The 22,760-nt window shown below is 43.4% G+C and overlaps 1 protein-coding gene across 1 annotated transcript in view; it reads right to left on the bottom strand.

Moving 5' to 3' along the window:
• Positions 1-5,347: 5,347 nt before the first annotated feature.
• The window catches only part of LOC115476687 (BPI fold-containing family C protein-like), a 49,030-nt gene continuing 31,617 nt past the window's right edge, over positions 5,348-22,760 (bottom strand). The window contains exons 11-16 of the mRNA XM_030213205.1: positions 21,274-21,435; positions 12,308-12,387; positions 9,478-9,523; positions 8,835-8,898; positions 6,601-6,677; positions 5,348-5,506 (exon numbers count right to left, since the gene is read on the bottom strand). Of these exons, the coding sequence (XP_030069065.1) occupies positions 5,456-5,506; positions 6,601-6,677; positions 8,835-8,898; positions 9,478-9,523; positions 12,308-12,387; positions 21,274-21,435 (480 nt within the window). The 3' untranslated portion in view covers positions 5,348-5,455. The remainder of the gene's footprint in view (positions 5,507-6,600; positions 6,678-8,834; positions 8,899-9,477; positions 9,524-12,307; positions 12,388-21,273; positions 21,436-22,760) is intronic.

Genomic DNA, 22,760 nt, shown 5'->3' with positions numbered 1-22,760 from the left:
AACTACTCCGTATACTACCCAAACGCTTTAAAACACCTCTAACACGACCTTATCTAATACCTTCTAACTAATTCCTCTTCTACCTCCAGTTTATTACCAACTGTTTGTAAAATTATGTAATGACTATACCAGATTAACACCCTGTAAGCCACATTGAGCCTGCAAAAAGGTGGGATAATGTGGGGTACAAATGCAATTAATAATAATAATAATAATAATAATAATAAACAGTATAAAATGTTTTGTACATTTTTGGGATCTTGCCAGGTATTTGTATTTGTGACCTGGATTGGCCACTGTTGGAAACAGGATGCTGTGCGCGATGGACCTTTGGTCTTTCCCAGCATGGCAATACTTATGTACTTATGTAAGATGTATCAGATCAAGGTTTATCACAAATGTTTTTTAGTTGAAGAAGGACCAACAGCTGTCACTGGAATGCATCTGTTTTTGCGGGGTATAGAATCATTACTGGATGTGTCTTAGCTGGAAGTCATCCCTCCCCACCTAAGATCTGATGTTTAGATCTAACACGTAAGTCTCCTGATTCAGATGAACTGTGAGACTGAGCCAAGCAATTCTTGGGTGAAAAAGGAAGTGTCATGGGTAAAATGTGTACATTTTTGCAGGGCCGTGCCGATGCGGTAAGCGGGGTAAGCACCGCAGGAGGGCGCCCACCTCTGGAGGGCGCCGCCGCAGTGCTTACCCTCGCCCCGCGCTGCCGAGGCCTTTAAATCTTTTACTTGCAGTCGCAGCAACGTCTGTGAAAACGGAGCGCTGCCGACGTCTCCCTTCCCTTGCACTCGTTGGTTCCCTGTGTCCCGCCTTCTTCTGACGTCAGAAGAAGGCGGACACTGAGGGAACCAAGAGCGCGAAGGGAAGGGAGACGTCGGCAGCGCTCCGCTTTCACAGACGCTGCTGCAACTGCAAGTAAAAGATTTAAAGGCCCCCAGGGCGCGCAGCGATCATCTTCACGGGGGGGGAGAGGGGCGTGCGCCAACTGTTCTTCTGTGGGGGGGGGGGGGCGCCAACAGTTCGTCTGCGGGGGGGCGGCATAGACCCTTGGCACGGGCCTGCATTTATGGGTTATGCAGGATCAGAAGCGGCAGTGCATCAACTGCTAGAGCTATCAGTCTGTTTTCCAGATAAATATCCAAACAACTTTAGAAAAACAAGACAAATGATCTGGATAACGTACTGAATATCACCACTCTCTGGATAACAGGACTGTTGCAAAGGGTAGTAAGAACCCCAGAAAACCTTCAGCCTTGCACTCCCTTCAATTAAATCCTATTCAAAACCTGCCCACTCTCCCTGCTGTGCTTTGTGTGGTTGTCAGAACCTATTGAATTGTTTTGACTGCAGTTGCCCCACCACCTAGAAGCTGCTGTTTTAGGAGATTGCCTATACCTGCCTGATGGTTGGCCCAAGCTTTGCCCAAAAAAACTTGCAGCTCCTTCCTTGCTCTGCCCACACCTGCCTGACACTGTACGGATACTCCCAAGGCGATCTGCATGAATATCCGGATAGTATTTATTTATTACATTTGTACCCCGCGCTTTCCCACACACGGTAGGTTCAATGCGGCTTACATTGTAACTAGAATAACAAAGTCTTGTAAGGAGAAATAGTACAAACCTGAATAAACATAATAGTAGTAAGACTTATACGGTCTGTGCCGGAGCCGGTGGTGGGAGGCGGGGCTGGTGGTTAGGAGGCGGGGATAGTGCTGGGCAGACTTATACGGTCTGTGCCAGAACCGGTGGTGGGAGGCGGGGCTGGTGGTTGGGAGGCGGGGATAGTGCTGGGCAGACTTATACGGTCTGTGCCAGAACCGGTGGTGGGAGGCGGGGCTGGTGGTTGGGAGGCGGGGATAGTGCTGGGCAGACTTATACGGTCTGTGCCAGAGCCGGTGGTGGGAGGCGGGACTGGTGGTTTGGAGGCGGGGATAGTGCTGGGCAGACTTATATGATCTGTGCCAGAGCCGGTGGTGGGAGGCGGGGCTGGTGGTTGGGAGGCGGGGATAGTGCTGGGCAGACTTATACGGTCTGTGCCCTGAAAAGAACAGGTACAAATCAAGGTAAGGTATGCACATATGAGTTTATCTTGTTGGGCAGACTGGATGGACCGTGCAGGTCTTTTTCTGCCACCATCTACTAAGTTACTATGTTAAATAAATGAATTGGATATGGGAAGATAGACAGAGATAGGATAACAAAAGGACTAGGGATAGAAAGGGATATGGTATAGGAGAGATGGAGAAGAAAAGACTGGGGATGAGTGAGAAGATAGGGAGACGAGGTCCAAGTTATAATCTGAATCAAGAACTGCTAAATGTCCAAAGATAGTACCGGCCAATGTCAATATCTGTGTAGCAGCTGCTGCAATATGGACATGTGGTTTCGAATATTGACACAATCAAGTATAAAGAAAATATTAGGGATGGGCAGCCAGAAAAAATTTTTTTATTTCGTTTCCCCTGCTCTTTCATTTGGCCAATTTTTTTTATTTGTCATGTTGAGTGTGTACTATCCCTCGGATTCTGCATAGGTCACCCAAAGTTGGGTGAGCAATTTCGGTCATGGATCACAGATCCAAAAGTTAACTTATTGGCTAAATAGGTGATAACGATTGATTACTGGGGCTAACAAACACTTGTTCAGAGTCATTCGTAGTTACGTGTGGATCTGCCCTACACTCTTATTCTGTAACCCATGTGCCTCATTTATCTCATGTGCGTGTCCAGAGGAGGGGCATGGGTGGGTCAAAGGTGTTCCCACGATGTAGGCATCATTAGTTGGGTGTGATCATTTATATCAGCCTTTGGCAGGCATAAATCCTCACACCCAAAGTTAGGCACAAAAATGCATGTTACGCTAGAATTCTATAAAGGCTGTTCTGCCGCCGACCCCCCGCCATTGCCGACTTTGCCTCCCCCCCCCCTACCGACCCTCTCAACCCCCCTCCCGCTGCCAACCCGCCGTCGCCTACCTTTGCTGGCGGGGGACCCCAACTCCCGCCAGCCGAGATCCTCTTCTTCTCACAAAAGTGCAGGATGTCAGAAACAGAAGGAAGCCTTTTGCGAGAAGAAGAGGACCTTGGCTGGTGGGGGTTGGGGTTCCCCACCAGCAGATGCAGGTGACGGCGACGGCGGGTTGGCGGTGGAAGGGAGGGTTGAGAGGGTCATTGGCAGGGGGGTCCAGGGCCAAATCTACAGGGGGCTCAGGCCCCCACTGGCCCCACCTAGCTACACCACTGATCCCGACACCTAACTTTGGTTGACCTATACAGAATTTCCCCTATGTGCACATACACAATGGGCCAAATTCTATAAATGGTGCCTTAAAAATCGGCACCAAAAAACATACTCTTAATGTGATTATATAAACTATGTCTAAACTGCCCAAACTGCACTACCCAAACTGCGAAGGACTCAAATACAAATCAACTTATGCATCCAGCTTTTCCTACATAAGCACACAACTTTGGAACGCACTACCAAAAGCCGTGAAAACAACGTATGACCACCTAAACTTCCGGAACTTACTAAAACCTAACCTGTTCAAAAAGGCATACCCCACCGACCCAACCTAAATTGCCTGAACCCTGCAGCACAAACGAAACCAAACAGCGTAATGGACATAACACAACTCTTCCTCTCTAGGATTCTCTATTGTGTCGGTTATACATGAACCTTACTTTACCACTCCAACACTTTGTATTTGTTCATACCGCAATTGGCGATCGCCTTCACGGTACCATGTAAGCCACATTGAGCCTGCAAATAGGTGGGAAAATGTGGGATACAAATGTAACAAATAAATAAAATAAAATAAAGATAGGTGTAGTTTATAGAATATGCTTAGCGGTTACTATTGCAACTAAAATTTAATTACACCCATTTAGGCCACCTAAAATCAGGCCTAAATAACTGTGCCTAACCTAGGCACAGATTGGGTGTATTACATAATAGTGTGCATATATTTTTTAAACATCAGTGACCCACCCATTCCACACCCAAGGTCATGCCCCCTTTTTGGCTGTGCGTATTAGAATTCTAATTAAAGCCAATTAGTGCCGCTAATTGGTTGTTAACTACCAATTATTGACACTCATTGGCTTGTTAATCAATTAAGATGTGCGCACAATTCGGCCGTGCAACCAAATTAGCGTGCACAACTTAAGGCGCCATTTATAGAATTAGGGGGAATATGCACAGGTGTACAGTGGTTCGCACATGTACAATTGATATCTTCTTTGTAAACATTGTGTGTTCTCTTGAAAGAGTGAGTGCTATTATTGGCAAACCATGAAACATTCATTTTTGTGTTTTTCTGCTCATTTTTGTTTGCAAATGACATTCAACAACAAGGGATATGTCATTGCCATTTTCCATCTCATTGCAAATGAAAGTCCATCCCTAGAGATTTCCTATTTAAGCGCACAACTATAGAACGCTCTGGCAAAAATAGTAAAAACAATGTACGACCACCTAAACTTCCGAAAAGAACTAAAAACAAACCTGTTCAGGAAGGCATATCCCACCGACCCAACATAAAAGCCTGAATACCTGCAACATAACAAAACCAAAGATCGCAACGGACACACTCCAACTTCCTTCTCCCTCCCTAACTTCCCCAATGTATCTACCATACATTAACCTTATTCTACCACAATAACACCTGCATTTGTTCAAACTGGAACTGGTGAACGCCGTTATGGTACTATGTAAGCCACATTAAGCCTGCAAATAGGTGGGGAAATGTGGGATACAGATGTAACAAATAAATAAATATGTCCTGAGGTTCATGTAATATCACAAAACTACTTTGGTGTCATCTGTTGATTTTTTTCATCTTTGGAAGACAATGGTTTTTTGACTGTAATTCATGAACGCAGTCATCATTTACAAGACAATAGATATTTTTATTATTAAAATCATCACAATTTTAGTTACAAAACTGAGGTCTGCACCAGCTTCCTCTCTGGTGGTTGGTAGGCGGGGCTAGTTCTGGGCAAGACTTCTACGGTCTGTGCCCTGAAAATGGCAGATACAAATCAAGGTACGGTATACACAAAAAGTAGCACATATGAGTTTATCTTCTTGGGCAGACTGGATGGACCATGCAGGTCTTTTGCTGCCGTCATCTACTATGTTACATGTTACTTATATGGGTCTTTGACAGTACTAACCAAAGTTACAGCATGTAGCCATCATCGTTAACATTGCAATTTTGAGAATTCCATAGTTGATAATAATCAATGGTTAAATTGAAATGAACTTAATGAACGTTCTTGAATGAGTCAGCAGAGCATTACATTGTTAACAAGTATGGACTAATTGTGGTAGAATTGGCAGTTTCTGACAGAATGTAGTCTTCTGTTCAACTTTGAGACACAATATAAGGCTCAATCCCATTCTCCCACTCTCTGCTTCTTCTCCAGGGAAAAACGTTTACATTCTTGGGAAGTTATATGCGATATCTGTGTTGAGCTGGAAGAATTTCTGAGGGAAAAGAACACAAGCATTAAAATTAGGTTGCATTCCACACACAGTTGGAAGTGTTTCTACAATGACCTTCCAAGTCCCTTCATCTACATCTGCCTTTTCATTTTAGTTTCATTCTTCTCTATGAAAAAGGATGTCTATAATATCGCAAAAGCTCATGTATTGCATCGTTTTTCGTTGGTCCTTTCAAATGTATCACAGCCTGCTAATCCTGAAAGAGAACCATCCCTGATCGTCTTGCTCACAAATGACTTTGGATGTAGATAGTCATTCCCAGTTCAGTTGGTGAAATATTTAGAGATTCATTGGAATTCATAGTCGTTGATGGAATCACAAGTTATGCGGGTGCTCAAGACAGCCTTTTTTTTCAACTTACAAAGGGTCAAAATGAATATCCATCGTTAGATGATAATTTATTTAGAACATTTAGATTATTTCAATGGTTGTTATTTGAATTTGACTAAGAAACGTTTTCATCATCAACAAGTAGTGCAGAATACTTTGGCTGGGGTGATTTTGAGGATTCCCAGGATGGCCATCCTCTTGTTAAAGGTCATTACAATGGTCACCTATGAAAGCTTGAATATAATGTAAGACAAATTATAGATCATGACCCACAATATTGATCATATTAGAATGATAATTACTCGGGATCCTTGCTCTAGTTTGGGTGCTCAAATTGTGGTACCAACATGATATATGTGAAGAAGGTGAATCCTTGTTACAGGGCCTTTTCAGTGTGTGCCCTCTTCCCATAGAACAAAACCTAAGTAGATTTTAGGCAGGAACTAGATTGTGTGAAATTCCAGTAGAAATTCAGAACATGGGTCTTCTCTTTCTTAAGTTCATAGCTGTTGGACAATTTAAGTCTCCCATACTGCGAAGTTTATCTACACATATTATTATGGGGAGTGAATGTAGTCTTGTGTATTTTATCCCATTATACGCCACTTTGGAAGTGGTTTATAAAATAAATATGAGATTTTCTTTCTTTCTGGCCTAATTCTTGCTCGCCTTCCACTCTAATTTTATATATATTTACATGATATAAATGTACAAAAATTGAAACCAACATGGTTTCAGAATCTTACCTCATTAGTGTGGGAAATAGGATTAACCAGTTTTATAAAAGGAACACTTGGAATAGTCACCCCGCGCTTCAGTTTCCCTTTAAAATAAATATAAAAACAAAGAAACAAATCAAATCGAATGTAACACTCTTACAAACCACACCTTTTCCGATACTTCTTTATCCATGAATGTATTATCCATTGCAAGTCCAATGCTTGCTCCTCTAACTTTATAGATGTTATAATGTGGCTACCGTAACACTTTCTAGTTATACCTTAGGATCATCAACTGAAAACCATGCTGGAGTTCACCATGGCCTAGAAACCCATTCTGCATTCTGTCATCGTGTCAGTCTTTACCACTAGGGTAATGCGTGGCGGTAAGGTCTCAGACCCAAAATGGATGCATGGCAAATTTTCATTTTGCCGTACGTCCATTTTCAGCGAAAAATTAAAAAAGGTCTTTTTTACAGGTGCGCTAAAAATAGATTGGCGTGCGCCCAAAACCCACACCTACACTACCGCAAGCCATTTTTCAGCGTGCCTTTTTAAAAGGACCCCTTAGACATTGAACCTACTAGTGACAAAGAAAATACCTGTATATAATAAATGTGAACTGCTTTGATTGTACCACAGAAAGGCAATTTATCAAACCCATCACCCGTTACTCTTTTCACTTACATGGAATCCAGGCAGCCATACAAAACCCAATTCTCAGTTCCCCAACTCAGATTTCATTTGGGACTTGAGATGCTGTGGAGTTAGCAGTATATATCTGTAGTCAATCCCAAATGTAGGGTAATCCAGTAAAGAATTCCACACTCTCCAATTAGTAACTGTAACCACTACATACATTAAATATTTGGATATTTTAAAGAAGGGAAATGCAAGGAGAATTCAGTCTAGGCTGATCCTTCAGCCAAGCCTCTTTGTTAGTGAGACTAGCCGTAATAACGACTCACTATCATGCTCTATACATCATTAATACTTCTTATTTTTGAGACCCTTCCAATTTTTTTTTAATGTGAAATACTTTTAACAAACAAATATGTGAATATCAAAATAAATCAAAGAAAGTGTAGAAAACTTTAGAGAAAGTCCCTGCAAAAACCTTGGTTCAAGAACTCTGAGTGCAATTCAATCAAAATACTAAAAGGCATTGCCAATATTGTTTTTCAAAATGGCAAGCACTAAACTTGAAAAAGCAACAACCATGGACCAAGGGGATAACAACTTCAATTTCTTGTCTTCTCCTCACTATGGTTCCTTCCGTATCTCTCCTCCATATTGTGATAGGGCTAAGCACAGTGATCCCAGCCAAGGGCAGGCAAGTTCTGAACTACCTTACCCAGAGTTCTCCAGGAAGCTTAAAGAGAAGGGCAGACAGGCAATCCTGGTAGGGATTCCGGAGAATAACTGGAAGGGATGCAGCTCGGGAAAAGGGATGCCATTGAAGTCAGTCGCCAGCAGGGGTCCACTGAAAGATGAAGCCCAATTCCCTTGGGTACCTAATCAGTACAAGGTACTCCCAGATGCAAGGGGGGAGGGGAGCTTGAGTCCCTGAGAACAGTGAGCAGGTGAGCAGTGGAGAGTGGAAGGAGGGGGCAGAGCCCATGGACTGTGTGGAGGAAGGGAGGGAGTTCCCTGCTGACTTGCCCTGCTCAGAGGATCTAGCACATATGGACTGAGAGGAAAACACCTAAAAAGTAACTTTTTGTTAGCACTAGGTGGCAGAGTGGGGGGTGGTCGCAGAGGTGAATCCTGTGAAGAGGGTGGTGCTCTGCTAGGCCTTCTTTGTGCAGGGCCATTCCAGTGCTTTAGTGAGAGACTGAGAAACTTTAGTTTGGACTTCTACCTTAAGGATTTGATGGAGCAGATGAACTGAACTCTAGGTCCTGTATGAATGTTTTTCCCCTGGGAGGTTTGGGGATTGCACTTCAAGTGATAGAGGGAACTGTGATAAGCTGAAAGAGGAAGCTGAGTGGGTGTTTTTTTTTTTTTTTTGTTAGAACTGAGCAGGCCAGCCCTTGGCCCAAGAAGAGAGGCTGGTTACCAAGTGTGTGTTTGGTTCTAAACCGAGTTGGATTACAGCGTGGTGTTTAACTAGATCTGGGAGTGGGACAGGGGCATTCACCCCATCCGGAGAAGAGAATTGGACTGCAAGGAGCCATTCCCTGACCTAAAAAGAGTGCGTTACAATATTCTGTTTCCCATTTCATATCATTTTGCCTTTTGAGATTCTCTTCCTTACTTACCATCTAAAGTTGGCACAAGATGTTTCTCAATGAAATTTTTCACAGATTTCTCCAACTCTGCAAACTGGTAACGAAAATAAATAAAGAGCATTTAACTTCATCACGAGTCGGACGTTTCCCTGACCAGGCAAATCATTTTAACTACATTTGAGATGCGCACTATGATTGTCAGAATTGCCTTTGTGAGTTTTTCTCATCAGCCAATGGCTATGTTGAATCAGGTTTGTAGTCAAAGAGGCCAATGCGCTAAACCAGAGATGCCCATGTCAGTCCTCAAAAAGGTCAGGTTTTCAGGATATCCTTAATGAATATGCATCTGTCTAGTAACCACCTCAAATTTATTAAGACATTTCAATGACTTCTTTATTGAAAACGCTCAATGACAAATTGAATTAAAACCTTTTCGAACAGCAAAATAATATTAACCCACCACTCTAGTTCAGTCATTCCACATTCTCACTATCTCCGTTCAGTCTAACCCAGTATAGCAATGCTTACGTTCTTATGTTCTAATAAGATTTACTTCCCAGTCCCGTATGAAATAGATCCCAATACTCAGAAAAAGGCAGCAGATTTTATTGAAATATTAATTCTGTTTTCTTCCTCCATCATTTCTTTTATCTCTTCCCCACTTGTCACTTACCTTGGAGGCCTTAGTTTTGTCTTCAGACACGACATGTAGTGTAATACTAAAAGGAAGATAAAACCAAGGTAAGATCATACACTGACACTATTTTCAGTTTGAACTCAATATATATAATGGGGTGAGTTACCTAGGTTGGTTGGTTGAAAGTCACAAAATATAATTAGGTACCACTCGCCTCCACCTACCCTCCTCTCCTCTTTCCTCTACACATTAATTGGTTTGCTTGCTTTATTTTTTTGTCTATTAGATTGTAAGCTCTTTGAGCAGGGACTGTCTTTCTTCTATGTTTGTGCAGTGCTGCGTACGCTTTGTAGCGCTATAGAAATGCTAAATAGTAGTAGTAGTAGTAGTTAAAGAGGAAAAAAGACCTCGGGAAACCCCTTGGCAGCTTAAAACGTCAAATGGGGGTTGGACTTCCTCATTATCGGCCCCAAAAAACCTCTATGCGCAGACTTCATTGGCTAAAGAGTATTAGAAGAAAACTTAACCAACAAGGGAGCACAGAGACTGACTCCTCCTTGAGCTAAGTTTTGTTCTAATACTCTTTAGCCAATTAAGTCTGCGCATAGAGGTTTTTTGGGCCGATGATGAGGAAGTCCAACCCCAGTTTGACTTTTTAAGCTGTTGAGGGGTTTCTCGAGGCCTTTTTCCTCTTTAAGCTAAGAGTACTTGCTTGAAGTAATTCATTCTTTTGAGCATGTAATTATATTTTGTGACTATTTTCAGTTTCACATTAAAATGCATCAATGCCGTATCATATAGCAAAGAGCAAAGCACCTATGTTTCTCTTCATTTTCATGATTTGCCTTAATGTCTGGATGCTAGAAGTCAGCATTTTATCACTGACAACCTATAAAGTAGCAGAGCAATGAGTGCTAAGAACGTGGAAACTCTAAGAACCCAAACAGCTAATTACACAAGCTCTGAAAGTTTTTACAGTTTCCGAGCTCTTCAGGTACCGGGATTCGATCTTTAAAAGACTATCAGCATTGCTTTCTACTGCAATAAGTGCTGACCCGGCCTAGCCAACGATTTTTAGCGAACTACTCTGGAGATAGTGACAGCTCCGTTACAGATAATAATTGCTGGAGTTCACGTGATTATTTTTTTTTAGATCTAAAGACATTTTGGATTGCTTTTACAATTTCATTCCGATGTTGTGGTTTGGAGTAGTTACAATAAGAGATTTTTGGACACTTTTTTTTTGTTGTTTCTATGTGCATCTAGGGCTAGTGTTACCATTTTTTTTTTGTTACATTTGTACCCTGCGCTTTCCCACTCATGGCAGGCTCAATGCGGCTTACATATTGTATACAGGTACTTATTTGTACCTGGGGCAATGGAGGGTTAAGTGACTTGCCCACAGTCACAAGGAGCTGCCTGTGCCTGTGCCACCACTCTAACCACTAGGCCACTCAATGTGGCCACGCAGGCTTCTGTTTCTGTGAGTCTGACGTCCTGCACGTACACAGAAGCCTGCACGGCTGCGTTGCTGATCTGCAAGGGCAGGCTTCTACGTGGAATGTTACTAGTGGAATAGCAACATTAACATTCCATGTAGGATCTCAAATAGTAGCAACATTCCATCTAGAATCTCCAATAGTAGCAACATTCCATGTTGTTGTTACATTTGTACCCCACGCTTTCCCACTCATAGCAGGTTCAATGCAGCTTACATATTATATACAGGTACTTATTTGTACCTGGGGCAATGGAGGGTTAAGTGACTTGCCCACAGTCACAAGGAGCTGCCTGTGCCTGAAGTGGGAATCAAACCCAGTTCCCCAGGACCAAAGTCCACCACTCTAACCACTAGGCCACTCAATGTGGCCACGCAGGCTTCTGTTTTTGTGAGTCTGACGTCCTGCATGTACGTGCAGGACGTCAGACTCACAGAAACAGAAGCCTGCGTGACCGCGCTGCTGATCTGCAGGGGCAGGCTTCTACATGGAATGTTGCTAGTGGAATAGCAACATTAACATTCCATGTAGAATCTCAAATAGTAGCAACAGAATCTCAATAGTAGCAACATTCCATCTAGAATCTCCAATAGTAGCAACATTCCATGTTGCTGTTACATTTGTACCCCGCTCTTTCCCACTCATAGCAGGTTCAATGCGGCTTACATATTATATACAGGTACTTATTTGTACCTGGGGCAATGGAGGGTTAAGTGACTTGCCCACAGTCACAAGGAGCTGCCTGTGTCTGCAGTGGAAATTGAACCCAGTTCCCCAGGACCATGTTCCCCCCCCCCCCCCAAAAAGGACACATGCCCCGGCCCTGCCCATCCCTGCCCTTCCCCCACCCCACCCTGCCCGCTGTTACGTACCGCCTGCCCCTTTCACACCCCAACCTGCCCCCATGTCACAGCCCCTAACGGTGTCCTATCCTCCCTTTCCCTCCCTTTACCTTACTGTACTGCCCTAGTGGTCTAGTGACCTCGTCGAGGCAGGAAAGAGCCTCCTCTTTCCTGCCCAGAGCGACTGCAGACTGTCTTGCTGCCTCCCGTCCCGGTGCCGATTCAAAATGGCTGCCGACAGGGCTATTATGTCGGGGTGCCCATTTTAGTAAAAGAGTCCAGGAATTATATCCCTGAATCTGCCAGTGCATTACTTTTATTTTCTTATAACTGGTGTGGTTGAGTGATGACTAATTAACCAAAATGTGCTACAAGGTGACTGTTTGGCAAGAATAGAAATAGGTGTTTACCCCTTCCTTGGCAGGCACCTATATTGCTATAAATACTCTTTAACACTGGTATGCAAGTTGAGTTGTCCTTTGGCCTTTCCCTTTAAACACAGTGAATCCTGAAATCTGGCATTACCTGTTCAGAGTTAAAGAACCGGTTACGTTCAGTCTGGAGTTTGATTCTGAAATGGACACGTCAGCACTGATGCTGCTTGTCTGCATGGAATAAGAATAGGAAGAGTCATCTCAGTAAGGCTGTTGTTAAACACCAAATATCCTGGTTCTGAGCGTGCCACAATTTTAGATAAATATTTGCTCTGAAGAGCCAGTTAAGACTGATAATCCTGCAGGTGTGCAATGATGCTAGCCAGGAGCCTTGCACAACAGATACACAGGGATGAGTCATGCGGGCAGAGATGGGAGATCTAGTTTGACTCAAACCTTAGCCAGTCTGGTTCAGGGTTTGCAAACACCCAATGGATTTTTCCAACTAATATGTGATTTCTGAAGTATAGTTGCAGAGGTCTACTAGCAAATTTCTGTGGATTATCCTACATAATAATTCTCACCTCCAACAGGATGTGCTTGGGACCGTGCCTGCCGGAAGTGGTCTGCTAGGCAGGCACGCACTGACCTCAGTGACAGACAATTTGGCAAAGCAAAACAATCTGAGTGCTGGCCATTAGGACACAGGGTTGATAGGAGAGCTTTAAAAGACTGAAGGAAATGAAAGTGTTAAATGGGGGGAGGAGGGGAGTTCTGAACAACTGAAAGACATGAACATTTGGGAAAGGAAAACAATCTGAGTGCTGGCCATTAGGACACAGGGTAGATAGGAGAGTTTTAAAAGACTGAAGGAAATGAAAGTGTTAAACTGGAGAAGGGGGGGGGGGAGTTGTGAATGACTGAAACACATGCAAATTTGGGAAAGGAAAACAATCTAACTGCTGGCCATTAGGACACAGGGTAGATAGGAGAGCTTTAAAAGACTGAAGGAACCGAAAGTGTTAAATGGGGGGAGGGGGGAGTTCTGAACGACTGAAAGACATGAAAATTTGGGACAGGAAAACAATCTGAATGCTGGCCATTAGGACACAGGAGGGTAGATAGGAGAGTTTTAAAAGACTGAAGGAAACGAAAGTGTTAAATGGGGGGAGGAGGGGAGTTCTGAACGACTGAAAGACATGAACATTTGGGAAAGGAAAACAATCTGAATGCTGGCCATTAGGACACAGGATAGATAGGAGAGTTTTAAAAGACTGAAGGAACCGAAAGTGTTAAATGGGGGGAGGAGGGGAGTTCTGAAGGACTGAAAGACATGAAAATTTGGAAAAGGAAAACAATCTGAATGCTGGCCATTAGGACACAGGGTAGATAGGAGAGTTTTAAAAGACTGAAGGAACCGAAAGTGTTAAATGGGGGGAGGAGGGGAGTTCTGAAGGACTGAAAGACATGAAAATTTGGGAAAGGAAAACAATCTGAATGCTGGCCATTAGGACACAGGGTAGATAGGAGAGTTTTAAAAGACTGAAGGAACCGAAAGTGTTAAATGGGGGGAGGGGGGAGTTCTGAACGACTGAAAGACATGAAAATTTGGGACAGGAAAACAATCTGAATGCTGGCCATTAGGACACAGGAGGGTAGATAGGAGAGTTTTAAAAGACTGAAGGAAACGAAAGTGTTAAATGGGGGGAGGAGGGGAGTTCTGAACGACTGAAAGACATGAACATTTGGGAAAGGAAAACAATCTGAATGCTGGCCATTAGGACACAGGATAGATAGGAGAGTTTTAAAAGACTGAAGGAACCGAAAGTGTTAAATGGGGGGAGGAGGGGAGTTCTGAAGGACTGAAAGACATGAAAATTTGGGAAAGGAAAACAATCTGAATGCTGGCCATTAGGACACAGGGTAGATAGGAGAGTTTTAAAAGACTGAAGGAACCGAAAGTGTTAAATGGGGGGAGGAGGGGAGTTCTGAACGACTGAAAGACATGAAAATTTGGGAAAGGAAAACAATCTAACTGCTGGCCATTAGGACACAGGGTTGATAGGAGAGTTTTAAAAGACTGAAGGAACCGAAAGTGTTAAATGGGGGGAGGAGGGGAGTTCTGAACGACTGAAAGACATGAAAATTTGGGAAAGGAAAACAATCTGAATGCTGGCCATTAGGACACAGGGTTGATAGGAGAGTTTTAAAAGACTGAAGGAAGCGAAAGTGTTAAATGGGGGGAGGGGGGGAGTTCTGAACGACTGAAAGACATGAAAATTTGGGAAAGGAAAACAATCTGAATGCTGGCCATTAGGACACAGGGTTGATAGGAGAGCTTTAAAAGACTGAAGGAACCGAAAGTGTTAAATGGGGGGAGGGGGGGAGTTCTGAACGACTGAAAGACATGAAAATTTGGGAAAGGAAAACAATCTGACTGCTGGCCATTAGGACACAGGGTTGATAGGAGAGTTTTAAAAGACTGAAGGAAATGAAAGTGTTAAACTGGAGAAGGGGGGGGGGGGAGTTGTGAATGACTGAAACACATGCAAATTTGGGAAAGGAAAACAATCTGAATGCTGGCCATTAGGACACAGGGTAGATAGGAGAGTTTTAAAAGACTGAAGGAAATGAAAGTGTTAAACTGGAGAAGGGGGGGGGGGAGTTGTGAATGACTGAAACACATGCAAATTTGGGAAAGGAAAACAATCTGAATGCTGGCCATTAGGACACAGGGTTGATAGGAGAGCTTTAAAAGACTGAAGGAACCGAAAGTGTTAAATGGGGGGAGGAGGGGAGTTCTGAACGACTGAAAGACATGAAAATTTGGGAAAGGAAAACAATCTGAATGCTGGCCATTAGGACACAGGGTAGATAGGAGAGCTTTAAAAGACTGAAGGAACCGAAAGTGTTAAATGGGGGGAGGAGGGGAGTTCTGAACGACTGAAAGACATGAAAATTTGGGAAAGGAAAACAATCTGAATGCTGGCCATTAGGACACAGGGTTGATAGGAGAGCTTTAAAAGACTGAAGGAACCGAAAGTGTTAAATGGGGGAGGAGGGGAGTTCTGAACGACTGAAAGACATGAAAATTTGGGAAAGGAAAACAATCTGAATGCTGGCCATTAGGACACAGGGTTGATAGGAGAGCTTTAAAAGACTGAAGGAACCGAAAGTGTTAAATGGGGGGAGGAGGGGAGTTCTGAACGACTGAAAGACATGAAAATTTGGGAAAGGAAAACAATCTGAATGCTGGCCATTAGGACACAGGGTTGATAGGAGAGCTTTAAAAGACTGAAGGAACCGAAAGTGTTAAATGGGGGGAGGGGGGGAGTTCTGAACGACTGAAAGACATGAAAATTTGGGACAGGAAAACAATCTGAATGCTGGCCATTAGGACACAGGGTAGATAGGAGAGTTTTAAAAGACTGAAGGAACCAAAAGTGTTCGGGGGGGGGGGGGGGGGGGGGGAGTTGTGAATGAATGAAAGAAATGAAAATTTACGAGAGGAAAACAATCTGAATGCTGGCCATTAGGACACAGGGTTGATAGGAGAGTTTTAAAAGACTGAAGGAACCGAAAGTGTTAAATGGGGGGAGGGGGGGAGTTCTGAACGACTGAAAGACATGAACATTTGGGACAGGAAAACAATCTGAATGCTGGCCATTAGGACACAGGGTAGATAGGAGAGTTTTAAAAGACTGAAGGAACCAAAAGTGTTCGGGGGGGGGGGGGGGGGAGTTGTGAATGAATGAAAGAAATGAAAATTTACGAGAGGAAAACAATCTGAATGCTGGCCATTAGGACACAGGGTTGATAGGAGAGTTTTAAAAGACTGAAGGAACCGAAAGTGTTAAATGGGGGGAGGGGGGGGGGGAGTTCTGAACCACTGAAAGACATGAACATTTGGGAAAGGAAAACAATCTGAATGCTGGCCATTAGGACACAGGGTAGATAGGAGAGTTTTAAAAGACTGAAGGAACCGAAAGTGTTAAATGGGGGGAGGAGGGGAGTTCTGAAGGACTGAAAGACATGAAAATTTGGGAAAGGAAAACAATCTGAATGCTGGCCATTAGGACACAGGAGGGTAGATAGGAGAGTTTTAAAAGACTGAAGGAAACGAAAGTGTTAAATGGGGGGAGGAGGGGAGTTCTGAACGACTGAAAGACATGAAAATTTGGGAAAGGAAAACAATCTGAATGCTGGCCATTAGGACACAGGGTAGATAGGAGAGCTTTAAAAGACTGAAGGAACCGAAAGTGTTAAATGGGGGGAGGAGGGGAGTTCTGAAGGACTGAAAGACATGAAAATTTGGGAAAGGAAAACAATCTGAATGCTGGCCATTAGGACACAGGGTTGATAGGAGAGCTTTAAAAGACTGAAGGAACCGAAAGTGTTAAATGGGGGGAGGAGGGGAGTTCTGAACGACTGAAAGACATGAAAATTTGGGAAAGGAAAACAATCTGAGTGCTGGCCATTAGGACACAGGGTTGATAGGAGAGCTTTAAAAGACTGAAGGAACCGAAAGTGTTAAATGGGGGGAGGAGGGGAGTTCTGAACGACTGAAAGACATGAAAATTTGGGAAAGGAAAACAATCTGAGTGCTGGCCATTAGGACACAGGGTTGATAGGAGAGCTTTAAAAGACTGAAGGAACCGAAAGTGTTAAATGGGGGGAGGAGGGGAGTTCTGAACGACTGAAAGACATGAAAATTTGGGAAAGGAAAACAATCTGAATGCTGGCCATTAGGACACAGGGTTGATAGGAGAGCTTTAAAAGACTGAAGGAACCGAAAGTGTTAAATGGGGGGAGGAGGGGAGTTCTGAACGACTGAAAGACATGAAAATTTGGGAAAGGAAAACAATCTAACTGCTGGTCATTAGGACACAGGGTTGATAGGAGAGTTTTAAAAGACTGAAGGAACCGAAAGTGTTAAATGGGGGGAGGAGGGGAGTTCTGAACGACTGAAAGACATGAAAATTTGGGACAGGAAAACAATCTCAATGCTGGCCATTAGCACACAGGGTACATAGGACAGTTTTAAAAGACTGAAGGAACCAAAAGTGTTAAATGGGGGGAGGAGGGGAGTTCTGAACGACTGAAAGACATGAAAATTTGGGAAAGGAAAACAATCTGAATGCTGGCCATTAGGACACAGGGTTGATAGGAGAGCTTTAAAAGACTGAAGGAACCGAAAGTGTTAAATGGGGGGAGGAGGGGAGTTCTGAACGACTGAAAGACATGAAAATTTGGGAAAGGAAAACAATCTAACTGCTGGCCATTAGGACACAGGGTTGATAGGAGAGTTTTAAAAGACTGAAGGAACCGAAAGTGTTAAATGGGGGGAGGAGGGGAGTTCTGAACGACTGAAAGACATGAAAATTTGGGACAGGAAAACAATCTCAATGCTGGCCATTAGCACACAGGGTACATAGGACAGTTTTAAAAGACTGAAGGAACCAAAAGTGTTAAATGGGGGGAGGAGGGGAGTTCTGAACGACTGAAAGACATGAAAATTTGGGAAAGGAAAACAATCTGAATGCTGGCCATTAGGACACAGGGTTGATAGGAGAGCTTTAAAAGACTGAAGGAACCGAAAGTGTTAAATGGGGGGAGGAGGGGAGTTCTGAACGACTGAAAGACATGAAAATTTGGGAAAGGAAAACAATCTAACTGCTGGCCATTAGGACACAGGGTTGATAGGAGAGTTTTAAAAGACTGAAGGAAACTAAAGTGTTAAATGGGGGGAGGAGGGGAGTTCTGAACGACTGAAAGACATGAAAATTTGGGAAAGGAAAACAATCTGAATGCTGGCCATTAGGACACAGGATAGATAGGAGAGTTTTAAAAGACTGAAGGAAATGAAAGTGTTAAACTGGAGAAGGGGGGGGGGGGGGGGTAGTTGTGAATGACTGAAACACATGCAAATTTGGGACAGGAAAACAATCTCAATGCTGGCCAGGGTACATAGCACAGTTTTAAAAGACTGAAGGAACCAAAAGTGTTCAGGGGGGGGGGGGGGGGGGAGGCAAGTTCTGAATGAATGAAAGAAATGAAAATTTACGAGAGGAACACAATCTGAATGCCGGGCATTTGTACACAGGGTAGATAGGACACTTTTTTTTTAAAAATGAAGGACGTGAAAGTATTACATCTTGGGGGGGGGGGGGGTGAGGAGGAAAGCGGTGGGGTATCCGGATACTGGGCGTTAGGGCCACGGGGGTACATAGACTTTTGAAAGCCTTAAGGAGCCCAAAGTGTGGGAAGGAGGAGGAAAATGAGGGGAGGGAACGGGGTGAGGGGCATTAGGAACAGGGGAGGGGGCCCTGTCACGCACTCTCATTCTCACACACACACTGTCACACAGACAGTCTCACTCTGTCACACACCCGCACATTCACTCTGGCTCTCTCTCTCAAACATACACACTCCCAGGAAAACCTTGCTAGCGCCCGTTTCATTCGTTCCAGAAACGGGCCTTTTTTACTAGTTACAAATAACTTCTCTCTCTCTCTCTCTCCAGTAAAGTTGGTGAACCACTTGATGAAACCTGGATTTTGCAAGGGTTCATCAAACTGGTTTGTGATGTTTTTATGGAACTTTACCCTCCCCACATATTGATTTTTCGTGTTTTCTGTATGCAGAAAACAATTCTTCCTCTCCCTCTTCTTTGACCACAGAAAAAATGAATGCAATATCAGATTTGGGATTAGCCTCAGTGAATGTTCCTGTCATGGCAAGAATATCCAGTAGTGCTCATCACTGTCTCCTCTAAGCTTAGTGGGAGTCCTCCAACTGCAATGCTGCCAGTAGGGGGTGATGTTTCAATATTATGTTTTCAATTGCTATGGACAGACGTGTTCCCTGGAGCTCTGCAGCGCTTGCCTGTCCCTCACTATTGAAAATGTGATAGTGAAACAGCTCCCCCTACTGGCAGGACCATAGGTGGACGACTCCTGCTCAGCTTACAGGGAACAGCGGTGCTCATGCAATGCAATTTATTTCCAATATATTTAGGAACTTCTTTGAAGTTCTCAATGAGAGATCACCGAACATATTCTGCTCCTTTTCAAAAACATACGAGAACATTTTTTTTTTTTTAAAGTGTGCAAACTGGTGTGGGTTAACCATTACCGCAGAAGTGCACTAACAGATATCGAAGTGGTACGACAGTTTGCACGTGCTAGTTCGCACATTAACTCTCAGATTCTATAAAATTTCCCCAAATTTGGGTGCAGGTCTCAGATCTGCAACCAAAATGATTAGTTAATTGGTGGAAAGGGAAATGGGACTTGATATACCGCCTTTCTGAGGTTTTTGCAACTACATTCAAAGCAGTTTACATATATTGAGGTACTTATTTTGTACCAGGGGCAATGGAAGGTTAAGTGACTTGCCTAGAGTCACAAGGAGTTGCAGTGGGAATTGAACCCAGTTCCCCAGAATCAGACTCCGTTGCACTAGCCACTAGGCTACTCCTCCACTACCAACAGTCCATGTAGAAGCCTGCCCTTGCAGATCAGCAATGCGGCCGTGCAGGCTTCTGTTTCTGTGAGTCTGACGTCCTGCACGTATGTGCTCAGTCGATATTCAGCACAGGCCGGTTAAGTTGAAACTGGTCAAAAATAGGCCTGCTATTTCAGTGGCCCAATTTGACTGCCCAACTTAGCCAGTGATGCGCTGAATATTCGTGGATAGCCGGCTATATCACGCGATACAGCCAGTTATCTGCTAAGTGCTGATCGAAAGTATTCAACGTGAGATAACTGGCTATTCCAAGCTAAATATTCACAGATGCCAGCTAAGCGCTATTTAACCGATCAGGAGCCATTCCTGGCTGGTTAAATAGCGCTGAATATTGGACAGCTTTTGTTGGGGTCAAGAATTAGGTGGGCCATAGAAGAATGGTGGACTGCATAATGTGTTGAGCTCTAATTTTAAGATTAATTTTAAGATTATCTACAGTGCAGCCCCAGGTTACATGATTGACCTTATCAATCTCCCAATCAGAAAAAGTACTAGTTCATCACGGTCTTATCTGAATCTCCACTACCCTAATTGCAAAGGACTAAAATACAAGACAACCCATGCGTCCAACTTCTCTTACATAAGCACGCGCCTGTGGAACGCACTGCCACAAATGGTGAAAACAACTTATGATCACCTAAAATTCAGAAAATGATTAAAGACTCACCAATTCGGAAAGGTATATCCGAATGACCCAACTTAAGTGACTCAAGCCTGCAACACTTCACTATCAAAGATCGTATTGAACATTGACAAACCCTTTTACCTCAAACCCAACTTGATTGAATCTTATCTTCCCTATCCCACTATAACATTTTGTACTGTTCCCATACCGGACTTGGCGAATGCCTTTACGGTATTATGTAAGCCACATTGAGCCTGCAAATGTGTGGGAAAATGTGGGATACAAATGTAACAAATAAAAAAAAATTAAATTTCCATTAGCACAATTACCATGGCTTCACTTAGGGGTCCTTTTACTAAGGTGAACTGAAAAATGACCTGCGCTGGTGTATACACGTGTATTGGACGCGTGCAGGTCCATTTTTCAGTGTGTGTGCAAAAAAGGTCCTTTTTTGGGTGAAAATGGACGTGCAGCAAAATAAAAATCAGCATGCGTCCATTTTGGGCCTGAGACCTTAACGCCACCCATTGACTAAGTGGTACAGTCTGGCACGTTAGGCGGTAATCATCAGTGTGCGTACACTGCCGATTACCGGCCAGTTAGCGCCATGCAGTAGAAAACAGACATTATTTTCTGCTGCGCGTTTTGGACGCACGTCAAAATTAGAATTACATCCTGGGGCGTGCAGTAGCCGGGCAGTAATTCTAATTTGGCGTTAACTGTATGCACGTAGGAACCTATGCATCTTAGTAAAAGGGCCCTTAAGGTCTTCATTATAGATCAAACATATTTTAATGACGCCGAATTTGGTGGAAGATTCTGGCTTTTATAATGGAGCAATAATTAATAATTTGCATGATGTTCTACATCCTGTAATTTCCAACGAAATAGGTATCTGTAACTAGTTTCTTTGACCTCATTGCTCCACACAGATGCCATTTGTCATCATGTGTCATGATACTTACAATATTGACAGTGATCTCAGAGTGAGCAGGCTTTTTGTTTTCCTTGGTGACCAACTCAATTTGACCAGCCAATTCCACAGTCATGTTCTTTGGTTTCAGTGTGAATACTGGAGCCTTAGTGGCTCTTAATCTGCCTCTTGCTTCAGGTAAATTCACGGTCACCTGTAGATCAGTGAAGACAGAAACATGAGGATTGATCAGGGAAGCACTGTAGTTCTGCTCCAGAGCAAACCTCTCCTTGGGGAAGCAGTAAGTCAATCCTCTGCCAAAAATATGAAAGCCGAAAGCACCTGTACGGTCCAAATACAGCCATGGAGGGGCGTTTTTGAAACAAAATGTCCAAATCAGAATTGGCAGCAAAGCAAGAGAACAGGAGAAAAATTCTCTGCAAAATCAGTACAAGCAGAAACAATAGCAAAGGCAGTCCAGAGAAGAAGAAGACGATTGTCAAATGTTTGCCACATGCAACTCAATTTTGCAACGACTCAGCCAAGTTTCGGCTCTATGCCTTTGTCAGGGGTCAGCAAACTGTGCAATATGAGTATAACCAAGTGGCTCATAAATATATCCTCCTAGTGAAGCCACAAATCACAGTTGCGCATGGTCGTCAAAACACCGTTGTGACGTGTGGCTTCACTGGTCACATATATTTATTATATTGCAATGCCCGCTAACCTCACTAGCACTGCTGCCTACTATTAAAACCTCACACATTCACTCCTCCGCTCACCTTGCACACCTGTATTTAATTTAAATACAAAACAGTTGATTTTACATTTTAAACTGCATACTTATACCGTTTCGTATCGTGCATATGTTTTGCCATGCTTATACATTATATCATACTCAAATAATCAAAACTCAGTCCTGCCAGCAAAATAGACCTTTTCCTACAAACGCCACGCCTTCCGCATGGACGCAGTGAAAATGTTTCCACATAAACGCTGGATGACTGTTCTTCATGGACAAACTCTGTATGTCCGTTAAACCTCTGTTGGCTGTTCAAATACGCCACCTCCAGTCATTAGTATGCATCACTTAAACGCTGGATGACTGTTCTTCATGGACAAACTCTGTATGTCCGTTAAACCTCCGTTGGCTGTTCAAATTCACCACCTCCAGTCATTAGTATGCATCACAATACAGGTGCTGTGTGCTCGGTGACTAACTCAACAGTCCACCATATCTGTTTCATGTTATGCTGAGCACACAGCACCTGTATTGTGATGCATACTAATGACTGGAGGTGGTGAATTTGAACAGCCAACAGAGGTTTAACGGACATACAGAGTTTGTCCATGAAGAACAGTCATCCAGCGTTTATGTGATGCATACTAATGAGTGGAGGTGGCGTATTTGAACAGCCAACAGAGGTTTAACGGACATACAGAGTTTGTCCATGAAGAACAGTCATCCAGCGTTTAAGTGATGCATACTAATGACTGGAGGTGGCGTATTTGAACAGCCAACGGAGGTTTAACGGATAT

The sequence above is a fragment of the Microcaecilia unicolor genome, chromosome 8 (genome assembly GCF_901765095.1).
Source record: "Microcaecilia unicolor chromosome 8, aMicUni1.1, whole genome shotgun sequence".
Lineage (NCBI taxonomy): Eukaryota > Metazoa > Chordata > Amphibia > Gymnophiona > Siphonopidae > Microcaecilia > Microcaecilia unicolor.
This window is presented reverse-complemented; position numbering and strand designations above follow the sequence as displayed.